This window comes from Mesoplodon bidens, assembly GCF_964165515.1.
Source record: "Mesoplodon bidens genome assembly, chromosome: 4".
Classification (NCBI taxonomy): domain Eukaryota; kingdom Metazoa; phylum Chordata; class Mammalia; order Artiodactyla; family Ziphiidae; genus Mesoplodon; species Mesoplodon bidens.
In genome coordinates, this window is record NC_138160.1 from 151998467 (window position 1) to 152011066 (window position 12600).

Here is a 12600-nt window from a genome sequence, read left to right on the forward strand (position 1 = left end):
CTTGGCCTCGTTTGTGCCCCAACCCCTTCCTCTGTCTCTGTCTCTCTCTGTCTCTGTCCCTCTCCCTCTGTCTCTCCGTCTCTGTCTCTGTGTTTCCCTCTCACATTTTCCAGAACCATTTGCGTGTGAGGACACCACCGCCTTCACCCTGACACGAAGGCTGGGATCCGAAGACCCGTCTGAGGTCTCCCTGTAAATTAATGTTGGATCTTCCCTGCGCTCCAGTCTCCCTGAAGGTCCCAACCTCAGCCCTTATGGCAATTTTTCCCCAGGCCCTGGGGACACTGCATTGAGCTGTCCTGTTGCTTTCCTGGCCCTTATTCCAGGACACAACACAGTTGCTCTGAGCAGCCAGGTGTAGGGTTGGTTTTGGGAAACGCATTCCCTGCAGGGTCCCTCTCCCACCATCCCCCAACCCCCAGCTGGCCAGCTGAAACCGGCAGAGACCAGAGCCCCCGCCCAGCCCTGCCACTCGGTCGTGCCCTTTGACCCCCTGTGGCGGTGCCCTGGTGCCCTGAGTCCCCCAGCATGTCCTGCTGCCAGTGCCTCACTCTGTCCCTTTAAGGCTCTCAGGTCCCTGCTCACCTGGGCACGGGGTGGGGATCAGCTGGGCGGGAGGCAACAGCTGTGGACGCAGATAAGCTTCCTCCTCCAGGGCGTGGGGCCTCCAAACACCGCCAGGCCTCCACTGATCTCCGTCCAGCTGGAGCCACCCCAGGTCCCTGCCGCCGGCCGTCCCCCCTCCCAATCAGGGACTTGCTGGAGGATGGCACAGATCCCTGAAAATTGCAGCGTCGGGTGGCCCTGCTGGCGGTGTGATGCCGAAATCCTTCCGCAGCTGAACTGCGGGAAGGCGGCGGCCAGAGAGGGCAGCCGTGCATTCACAGCAGCCAAGGGCGCCGGGACAGCCCACGTGTCCCTCGACGGATAAATGGACAAATGCCATGTGGTCTCTCCACACTTGGCAACGTCACTCAGCCTGAAAAGGAGGGAAGCCCTGACACTCGCCACCACGTGGACGGACCTTGAGAACAGGATGCTCAGTGAGAGAAGCCAGACACAGAAGGACACACAGTGTGTGATTCCATTGATGGGAAACGTCCAGAACAGGCAGGGAATGTGCAAAGTGCCAACCGTGCCAGCTCTGGAGGTGGGGCATACTGCCGCTCTCTGCAGGGTCTTCAGCTTTTCTGCAGGCTGCAAGATGCACACAGGAACAGCTGGGGTGCGTCCGGTGGGGTCAGATGCTCAGCCCCCTCCCTTTGCTGGGAGTGCGGTGAGTGCAGGGCTGGCTTTGTGAGGCCCCAAACCTTCAGAGACAAGCCTAGGTCCCTCCGTCGGGGCTCCCCAACCCCGCCTGCTGCCATGGTGGGCTCACCGTCTGTAGGGCATCCCGGGCACCATGGGGTGTGGAGCGGCCTCCCCGGCCCCATGTTCTCAACGCTGGAGCCCCCAAGTCCTAGGGACCACAGACATCCCCAGTTGTGGCCCCGTGTCTCTGGGACAGAATTGCCCCAGGTGAGACCCCCTGGTCTACAGGAGCGTGGAAATGTGAGCTGGGTGCTCGATGGAACACCCCATGGGAATGGTGTGGGTGGCCAGGCGGGAGGACTGTCACACTTGGTGTTGAGGGAAGGACCCGAGCACAGAGCAGCATCCTCGGGGGCGCACAGCAGGCAGGACCCAGCTCGGGGATGGGAACCCAGAGGTGGGAACCTTGCTGGGGAGGAGGCTTGGGGGGCTCCTGCTCTGTCTGTCGACCTAGGCGCTGGTTACACAGGGGTGTTTGCCTGGGGTGTTTGTCAAGCAGCCAGCAACCCTCCAATGCCCAGAGGACGCCGTCCTGAAGATTTAACTCAGTTCTGACCCTCTCTGCCCAGAGTCGGTCAGACCCCCAGGTTACAGGCCAGCCCCACAGGTCTGCCCCCACCCCACACACCCATCCCAAGTCCACCACGTCCCCTGAGCTTCTGACTGACCAGCTATTGGGGTTCCTGCCACCCATCTTCTCGGGTTTGATTAACTTGCTAGAGCAAACAAATGGGACCTGATTAAACTTAAAAGCTTTTGCATAGCAAAGGAAACCATCAACAAAATGAAAAGACAGCCCACAGAATGGGAGAAAATATTTGCAAACGATGCGACCCACAAGGGATTAATCTCCAAAATATACAATCAGCTCATGTGGCTCAATATAAAACAAACAACCAACCCAATCGAAAAATGGGCAGAAGATCTAAATAGACATTTCTCCAAAGAAGATATACAGATTGCCAACAGGCACATGAAAAAATGATCAACACTACTAATTATTAGAGAACTGCAAATCAAAACTACGAGGTATCACCTCACACCAGTCAGAATGGCCATCATCAAAAAGTCTATAAATAGTAAATGTTGGAGAGGGTGTGGAGAGAAAGGAACACTCTTGCACTGCTGGTGGGAATGTAAATTGGTGCAGCCACTATGGAGAACAGTATGGAGGTTCCTTAAAAAACTAAAAATAGGGCTTCCCTGGTGGTGCAGTGGTTGAGAGTCCGCCTGCCGATGCAGGGGACACGGGTTCGTGCCCCGGTCTGGGAAGATCCCACGTGCCGCGGAGCGGCTGGGCCCGTGAGCCATGGCTGCTGAGCCTGCGCATCCGGAGCCTGTGCTCCACAACGGAAGAGGCCACAACAGTGAAAGGCCCACGTACTGCAAAAAAAAACCCAAAAAACAAAAAAAAAACAAAAAAACTGTTCTAAAAAATAAAGGCTATTAAAAAAAAAAAGATAAAGAAGCTTTAGCAGTTTGGAAAAGAAAAAAGAGAGAGAAGGTGGGTGGTCTCCGTCCTCCTCCTCCTTTTCATCCTTCCTTCTCTCTGGCTCCGGAATAAAGATGGCAAGGGTTTCCTAAAGCATCTTAACACTTTGCAGGAGGCCTGGAACTCAGTCTGTGCTCAGCAGACAAGAAATTCTACTGCCATCACCAAAGGGGAAAAGCCCTTGCCTTCTGATGGGCAAACTCCACTTCTGGGCCCATAGCCCAGACAAGCGGATACGGGCGGCAGGTGGGGGCCAGGAGCTGTTCCCTGGCCTGGGCTGAGGCAGTGCCAGGCTGGCTGCCTGAGCAGTGGCCTTTCCTGCTTAGAAAACCCTCAGATGAGGACGGAAGGCACCAGAGGCAGTTACTTCCTGGGAAAAAGGTTATCGATGGATGACGTGGGGCACTTTTTTCCCTTGGCGGCTTTTTGTCCTTTTAACTTCTCACCCATGTGCTGTAGTAACTATGCAAAAGCTCCATTCAAGACAAGCCTGTGGGGCTTCCCTGGTGGCGCAGTGGTTGAGAGTCCGCCTGCCAATGCAGGCGACACGGGTTCGTGCCCCGGTCCGGGAAGATCCCACATGCCGCAGAGCGGCTGAGCCCGTGAGCCATGGCCGCTTAGCCTGCACGTCCGGAGACTGAGCTCTGCACCGGGAGAGGCCACAACAGTGAGAGGCCCGCCTACCGCAAAAGAAAGAAAAAAAAAAAAAAAAAAAGACAAGCCTGTGAGGGGCTGAGCGATCTTCTGGGGTCAGGGATGTGAATGCTGCAGGGCTTGGGCTGCTCACATCTGTCCTTGCCGTCGGAGCAGCAAATCCTTGAGTGAGATTTGTGCATTCCGCCGTGTAGGAGGGAGAGACAGGGCGCTAAATAAGCCCCGCAATCCCGGCCGTGTCCCCACAGGGCAGTGTCTGTCTGCTGTGAGATGCAAGAAAGCCAGATGGACGGACGGACGGACGGACAGTGGACCAAGAAGCAGGCACATCACCTGCTCCTGGCAGAACCTGCATGGTGGGCACCTAGGTGTTCATTGTGCAGTTATTTCAACGTGGCTATGTGTTTGAGGTTTTCATAGTAAAAGTCAAAGATTCTGCTGGAAAACAGCAGTTCCACAAACTGTTCAACAGAGAGTCACCACGTGGCCCAGCAAGCTCTCCCTCATCGGTGCACACCCGGGAGAACTGAAAACACACGTCCACACACGCGCCTGTGCACGCATGGCCACAGCAGCCAGGGTGGAAACAGCTCAGGTGTCCACGGACAGGTGAGCAGATACACACACATGTCCCTCCACACCCAGGAACGTCACTCAGTAGCCCCAACACTCGCTACCACGTGGACAGACCTTGAGGACACGATGCTCCGTGAGAGAAGCCAGACATGGACACACAGGGTGTGATTCCATTGATGGGAAACATCCAGAACAGGCAAATCCACAGAGACAGAGAGTGGATTCCTGGTTGTCAGGGGCTGGGGGAGGGGATGGGGTTGCTTTTGGGGTGATGGAATGTTCTAGAACTGGACAGAGGGGCTGGTTGCACAACCCTGGTAATGTACCGAAAACCACTGCATTACACACTTTTCAAAAGGGTGAATTGTATGGCATGTGAATTATATCTCAATAAAGGCGGTACCAAAAGAAAAAAAAGAGGGGGAAGAAGATCCCTGGCTGCTTCCTCAGTGTCTCCCTCTGGCTCCCCAGTGCCCAGCCCACCCCCTGCCAGAGGGAATCTGGCTTCGGAACCCAGTGGCCAGCGCTGCCCCCTGCCAGGTGCCCTTGGGGCCCTCGCTAGCTGCTGGGCCGCCTGGGAAGCCTCAAACCTGCAACCTCTGTTTTGTAAATAGGGAACCCTCATTCCCCCCGCCCACCCCCTGCAAGAGGCAGAATCCAGGCCGGCTCATGCCATTTCTTTATTACAGTTTATTGGTCCCCTGACACATGCAGGCCCCTGGCCGCCCCTCCCTGCAATCCTGCTGGCGCACAGAAGGGGAGTCGGGCCACCTCTGGAGGGTGGGGTTAGGGAGGTGGGCCGCTAGTGGCCGATGATCTTCTTGATCCAGGACGTATAGGGGGCCACGGCGGTGGCCACGGGGGGTTTGAAGATGTTGGTACAGACCTTAGAGCTGAAGGACAGGATTCCAGCCACTTGGCCTCTGCTGCACATCACGGGTCCTCCCGAGTCCCCCTGCCAAGGCAACAGAGCACCAGTCACCTTGCTGCCCGCCGCGGGAGGTGGGGGGCGGGAGGCTGATTCCAGGGTAGAGAACCCTGCCCCCCTCTCCCTGCACCCTCCCTCCCCCCACCTCCTTCATTCCCTCCTCCCTTCCTTTCCTTTCAACTCTCTTTGCTCCTTCTTCCCACCGCAGGGCCTTTGCACATGCTCTATCTATGCCCTGATCTTCCTGGGTGCTGGAGTTCAAACCCCAGCTCTGCCGCTGGCTATGTGACCATGGGCAACCTCTCTGTGCCTCAGTTTCTGCACTTGAGAAATGGGCTCACGCTCGTGCCAACCTTCAGGACCCCCAGGGAATGGAGGGAGCAGGGCCCGGGGAGAGTTGGGGCTTGCCTGGGTGCTCAACTGCTGGCCAATGAGGTGCCCCCCACCCCCCCCCAGCGCCCTCACCTTGCAGGGGGCCTGGTTCTTGGAGTGGGCTGCCAGGCAGATCATGCGGGGGCTGATGCCACCGTGCCAAAACCGACTGTTGTTGCACATCTTGGCGTCCAGCACATGCATATCCAGCTCCTGCAGCGCCCTGGTCAGCTGCCCACCTTGGTGGGTCACACCCCAGCCGGCCACGCTGCACCGCGCTCCTGCAGCCACTGCCTGGCGTCCTCGGGGCAAGGCCAGGGGCCGGATGGTCTTGCTGGGCTTCACCTTCCCATCCAGCTACAGGGACAGAAAGGGGCAGGTAAGTGCAGGAGGGGACCCTGGGAGGGGGGGGACCTTGGGGGAGGGGAACATGGGGGATGGGCAATGAGGGAGGGGACCCTGGGGGAGGGGAACACCACACCGAGGGAGGGGACCTGGAACTACCATTTCTCCCACGGGCAGCACCTTAAGCAGCGCGAGGTCATTTTCCAGGTCGGGGGCTGGCTTGTATTCGGGGTGCAGGACCACCTTCCTGATGCGGCAGGTAAGGCCAGGGTCTCCGAGCATGTGGAGCCCCAGCACCAGCCTCAGCAGCTGTGTCCTGGGGGCACAGGATTAGGGTGTGGGTGGCAGCCCTGCAGCCTCAGGGGCACTTGGTGTCCCGCACCCCCCCACCCAGCCTCTCTCTGCGGTCCTTCCCCTGCTACTGCTCAGTCCGTTCTTCTCCCCACCTCCTCCAGTAAGCCTTCCCTGCTCCCACCCCTCCCCAGGCTCAGCCCAGCCAGGGGCTTGTGCTGCGTGTGTCTTAAAAATGCTGACCCTCCCTGCCCCCACCACCAGCCTGGGGGTCCAGACAGCACTTATGTTATGCCTCAAGATCAGTGATTTGTTCAGAGGCTGGCAGTGACCTAGCTGGGCCCATAGGTACCTATCCTCATAAACTTGCCCAAACTAGAGAGGAAGAAGCTCTTTTTACAGGACTTAAGGGGGGCCATCCTTGCCACCATGGGAGAGAGCCTGCCTGATAATGTGGCCAGGGGGCAAGACAGCAGAGTTGAGAGACAGGCAAGCTTTTGAGCGCCTCATGGGAGCACCTGGATCAAGCCATGCCTGAAGGCTGCCTCCTCTTAGCGTTTTCAGTTACATGAACCAACAGATCCCTTTTGGGTATTTCACCCAGTTTGATCTGTGGTCTTTGTTACTGGCCAGACCAGAGGTAGGGCAGCTCTGGGATGGGCTTATTTGGTGGCTTCACAATGGCATCAGGGACCCAGGTTCCTCTCCATGTTGGCCCTGCCACCCTCATAGACCAGCTCTGTCCACATGGCCACAGGTGGGAGATACACTCCTGGGTGTCACAAGGGGCCTGACTCTGTCCACTTGGAAGGTGCTTTGTTGTAGCAGATAAACCATCCCCAGGAATCCTCACAGCCTAATGTCACATACACACGCCTAAGGTCAATGTCACATACGCATGCCTCAGCAATCACTGCAGAGGGCAAGGGGAACCCCCTACAATGCTACAGTTGGCTTAAATCTCTCAGGTGAGAGTGGAGACGACAGGATAGATTTGGGGACACCTGGGGGGGTGGGGGTGGGGCAGGGCAGGGTCACTCACGGATGGGTCAGGCAGTGGGCAGCTGTCAACACCCACTGCTGGTGCACGAGGACCCCCCCACACAGGTGCGAGCCGGATTTCTGCAGCGAGACCATGTATGGGTGTGAGTTGGGGGCAGCCTCTCGACCCCCAATGATGTGGGTCTCAAACGTGTTGCCTCCTGGGAATGGGGAGAGAAAAAGCCAGGTTAGGGCTAGGTGCCCCACCCCTGCCATGACCCTGCAACTCCAGCTCTGCAGCCCTGGATGGAATGTTCTGGAATTAGACTATGGGGTTGGTTGCACAACTCTGAATGCACTGAAATTCTCTGAATTGTATCGTCTAAATGGGCAAATTGTACAGTATGTGAATGACATCTCAATAAAGCTGCTATAAAAATTGTTCTAAAACCAATCATGAATTAAAAGGATAAAAAGTGCTCTAATGTGAATCAGCTCAAAATCTTCCTGGGATTCCCCATCATGCTTTAAACATCTAAACTCCTCATGACCCACGAGACACACATCAGCTGACCCTGCTTCCTTCACACTCGCCCTCACCCACTCCAACACTTGGGGTCTCCCTGCTGTTCTTCCAGGGCACTGCCCTCGTTCCCACCTCAGGGCCTTTGCATGTACTGTTCTGGAAGCCTGGAGTGCATTTCCCCCAGACATTCCCAAATCTGGCTGTCTCACTGGTATTGGCTCAAAAGTCTTCTCCTCAGAGACCTCCTCCCCTTACTCAGCTCTGTTCTCTTCCAAGCACTCACCCCACCCTGGTGTCGTATCCCACACACTTGCTCGTTGCCTGTCTATTCCCACTAGCCTACGAGTGATGCAAGGACAGGCCTTGTGCCAGTCTTGTTCACAACAGGTCTAATACAATATATGCTCAGCAAATGGATAGATGGATGACGGATGGATGATGGGTGATGGGTGATGGATGGATAGAACGAAGGAAGGAAAGAAGGGAGGGAGAAAGGATAGGGGTGGATGGTTGGGTTCCTATCCTGCTGGGTCACCAACTGATCACGGAACTATTGTCATCCAGCCAGGCCAGAAGAGTGGGATGCCCACCACCGCCGACCTTCCATCTCACGCCGCCAGGTGCCGGTTCTGGCCGAGCATTCATGATTTGGGAAGGCAGGCAGCTGGGGCTCAAATTCCAGCTCCGTCACTCCCCGCTGGGCAACCCTGGCTAGGCTGCCTCACTCTCTGGGCTGTGGTCTCCTGCCCCCGCAAGCTGGAGTTGTGTATAAACATATGTAGCACGCCCTGCCTCCTGCGTGCTGCTGGGGGGCAAACAGCCTGCATCTGCCCCACATCCTGTGAATCCAGCTCGAGGGTGAGGTGTGAGGAGCACGCTCTACCCTCAGAGTCCCAAAGTCTCCCCTCAAGACAACTACAAGGAGAAACGCTGGGTTTCACTTTGGAGAAGCCCAGAGAACCTCAGCTTCTCCAAGCAGCCGAGGGGATCCACCAGGACAGGGCGAACACAGCCCCCTCTGTGGTTCCTGTGGAAACTGCACCACGAGAGCCCAGTCTGGGGACGCAGCTGACAGGCCCGCAGTGGCCAGAGGACCTGGGGGACATGGAGACGCTTCCAGAGCGCAGGGACCGAGGACAGCAGGACGACGCAGTGACCCACAGAGGACCCCGTGGCGACAGTTGGAATAAGGTCTGTAGGTGAGCGGATAGGAAGGATGCTGAGAATCTACCAGTCACATAAGGGGATGTCTTTGTTCTCGGAACACTCGCTGGAGCACTTAGGGGTGAGGGGCAGCACGTCTGCAGCCCACTCTCAAAGGGCTTAGAAAAAGAATGATAAACATACCTATTTATATTTTACACACACACCCAGGGGCGGGATGTGAGCGGAGGAGATGATAAAGCAACTGAAGCCAAATGTTTATGACTGAGGAATTTAGGGAAGAGAAGATGGAAGTTATCTGCATGATTCCCTTGACTTCTCTGTAAGAGCAGAATTAAGTCAAAAGGAAAAGAATGGAAAATATCTGTCCTGATGGGGCCTCTCCTCTGCCCCAAGGGCTTGCCTCGCCCTCAGGCTTCACTTAGAAGTCCTAACAGCTACTGGAGATAAAACTCACAGACCCTCCATCCACCTGCTAAACTTTCAGAGCCTCCACTGCACTGAGCTGTGAGATGATCACCTCAGGAAGGGACCCCGTGCCATTAGCAGCCCTCTTCACACTTTTTTTTTTTTTTTTGCGGTAAGAGGGCCTCTCACTGTTGTGGCCTCTCCCATTGCAGAGCACAGGCTCCAGATGCGACACACAGGCTCAGCAGCCATGGCTCACAGGCCTAGCCGCTCCGCGGCATGTGGGATCTTCCCAGACCAGGGCACGAACCCACGTCCCCTGCATCGGCAGGTGGACTCTCAACCACTGCGCCACCAGGGAAGCCCCACACTTTTTTTTTTTTAAATGCTTTTTCTTGTCTCACTTTAAAAAAAATTGAAGTATAGTTGATTTACAATGTTGTGTTAGTTTCAAGTGTACAGCAAAGTCATTCAGTTATAGATATATATTCTTTTTCAGTTTCTTTTCCGATTTTAGGTTATTATAAGATATTGGATACAGTTCCCTGTGCTAAACAGTGGGACCTTGTTGTTCATCTCTTTTATATATAGTACTGTCTATCTGTTAATCCCAAACGCCTAATTTATGCCCCCCCCCATTTTTTTTTTTCCCCCACACCTTCAGGCTTGTGGGATCTTAGTTCCCCCACCAGGCATTGAACCCAGGCCCTGGCAGTGACAGGGCCAAGTCCGAACCAGTGGACCGCCAGGGAAGTCCCACATCCCTCCCATTTAAAAAAATTTTTATTATCTTCTCACTAGGTCATCCACGTGCCCCGCACAAAAGTGTTGCGGGAAAGTGAAACTCCTTCCCTCCCTCCATGCCTCCCAGCTCTGGAGGCTCCTTCCAGAAATATTCCAGCAAAAGGGAATGGATTCTCACATACTGTCAGAAAAGAAGCCCCCAGGACGGCGGGCATCCTTGGCCTTTTGCTCTTTCCTTACCCCACAATCTCTTTTCAAGGCTGTTTCAAGGAAAGCCGCCTTGTGCTTTTGGGGCAGCCAACATGTCTTCAGTGAGGTCCCTTCTAAGGACAGGGGAGTTGTTTCCAGTCTCTGTTCTGATGCCCCATGCCCTGTCTCCCACCCCCAGACCCCAGGTGCCACAGCTCTGGGCCTCAGTTTCCCCACCGCACTCACCTGCCCACAGGGCTCCCAGGACTGCCAGCAGCAGCAGCATCGGGGATCGCGGGGCCTCCATGATGCTGGCCCCAGGCCCCCAGCGCCGCCCACACCCACCCTTCCTGTTGGGGAGGTGACATTCACAGCTCTGGCTGGTTCCACCTCACCCGAAGTGCTTCTAAAAGATACAGATTCTCTGAAGACAAAACTCCGTCACCACGATCACACCTGAAAAACTGATGAGAAACCCTCATTCGCATCTACTGTCCCATCATGTTCAAGCCCCCATCTCACACATGGTGTTTTGTGGTTTCAGTGGGATTATCTCCCTGCCCTGTTGTCTTATTGTGGCAAAATACACACACATAATTCACCATTTTAACCATTTTTAAGTGCACAGCTTGCTGGCATTGAGCACAGTCCACTGTCGTGCAGCCAGCCCATCATCATCTCTAGAACTTTCTCAGTTTCCCAAACTGAAGCTCTGTCCCCATGAAATGCTGACTCCCCGCACCATCCCCCAGCCCCTGGCCCCCACCACCTACTTCCTGTCTCTGTGGCTCTGACTCCCCCAGGGACCCTCCGTGAGTGGAATCAGACAGCATTTGCCCTTCTGTGTCTGGCTTCTCTCACTGAGCATCATGTCCTCAAGGTGTATCCCTGTGGTAGCAGGTGTCAGAATCTCCTTCCTTTTTAAGGCTCAATAATATTCCACTGTCTGGCTGGACCACACTGTTTAGTGTTTTTGTTTTTTGTTTTTCTTTTGGCCATGCCACGGGGCTTGCGGGACCTTAGTTCCCCGACCAGGGATTGAACCCAGGCCCTCAGCAGTGAAAGCTCAGAGTCCTAACCACTGGACCACCAGGGAATTCCCTGGACCACATTGTGTTTATCCATCATCTGTCCATGGACATCTGGGGTCTTCTAGATTTTGGCAGTTTTTAAGAAAGATGGTATGAACACTTGTGTGTTATGAGTACCTGGGGGCTCCTGCAAATCCGAGGGTCCTAGCCAGGCTCAGCTAGGTCTTCCCTCCTTCAGTCCACCCCTCTCCTTGCTGCTCCCCGACACCACGTGACCCCGACCAGCCAATCAGAGTACACCCTGTACCCCCTAGCCACAGGGTTTGGTTCAGGGCAGAGGGCCACCCTAACCCCTAAACCAGCTCAGTGAAGACTGTGGCCCGCATTTCTTCTGGAACTTTTCAGACAGCCCTCACTCTCTGCTCGACTTGGAGAGATGTCACCCTGGGTGTGGGTGGGCCCAAGGCGAGAGGCATCCACCTGAGAATGAGGCCCACACAGAGGAAGCTGACCACACGCTCAGTGCCTGAAACCACACAAACTTACTCTGTCACAGTTCTGGAGGCTGCAAGCAGGAAATGGGCTTCATGGGATGAAAATCCAGGTGTGGGCCGGACTGGTTCCTCTGGGGCTCCAGGGGAGAATTATTTCCTGCCTTTTCTAGCATCTAGAGACAGAGATGCTGGGATTAAGGCATGGATGTTTTCAGAGCTGTTATTCTGCTGACCACAGGTAGGGGGAGACAAGAGTCAGGGCACAGCCAGCACCTGGCTCCAGCTGTGCCTGAAACCCCTGCCCTGTCAGTCAAGGAAGCCAGTGAAATTCTCCTGCACTTGAGTCAGTGTGATGAGTCAAGCGTTTTTCCCTCTGATACTGAAAGAGTTGTGATAAATAAAGAAGACTTGGCTGAAAAATGGGTCACAGAGGCAGATGAGATCACCCCGATGCTGGGGCTCTGAGGCCAGATGCAAACTGTCCACCTCTCTTCTGACTGCGTCTGGCACACGAAGCTAGAGCTGTCTTCACCCAGGAGGGCTTGTGAGGCCAAGGCTCAGTTTAAGAAAAATGAGTATTTATAGGGTGTTCACATGTCCTACCTTGTTTAATCTTTCTAATAACACCAGGAAGTAGGTTTCATTGGTACTGGGGGGCAGGGAAGGGTGTCATATTTTGGCAACTAAGAGATGAATTTCAGATACACAACAAGTAACTTTTTGGTATGATTACGTCCCGAACATTACATGGGATGATCTTAGAGTAAAGTTTGTTTACCTGAAATCCACGTTGAACCAGACAAACCCAACGCTGAGGCCCCCGGGTGGGAGTACAGGATCCCGAGGCCCCGGTGCGAGGCAACTGTGTGCGCAAGCTCCTTTGGATCTGGGGACAAGAGCTGGGCGTTTACACCCCAGCTTCCATCCTCAGACGCTCCCTAGAGGGTGGGTCCTCGACCCCTCCCCTTGGGTCTGGGGGCTCACGCCTGTTCCCATCTGTCCTGTGCAGGGCAAGTGGCACCATGTGACCCTGAGGCTGGTGGGCACTGGCCTGGCTCCTGGGCCCTCATCCTCCCGGCCCTGAGGCTCCAGTC

At 55.3% G+C, this 12600-nt stretch overlaps 1 protein-coding gene across 1 annotated transcript; it reads right to left on the reverse strand.

Moving 5' to 3' along the window:
• Positions 1–4715: 4715 nt before the first annotated feature.
• GZMM (granzyme M) lies at positions 4716–10294 on the reverse strand. The gene is made up of 5 exons (XM_081231204.1): positions 10228–10294; positions 7012–7171; positions 5859–5994; positions 5427–5690; positions 4716–4988 (listed from the first exon to the last, which is right to left on the reverse strand). Exons 1-5 carry the CDS (start codon positions 10286–10288, stop codon positions 4836–4838), a joined length of 774 nt encoding a protein of 257 aa, XP_081087330.1. The 5' UTR covers positions 10289–10294; the 3' UTR covers positions 4716–4835.
• Between the last annotated feature and the right edge of the window lie 2306 nt (positions 10295–12600).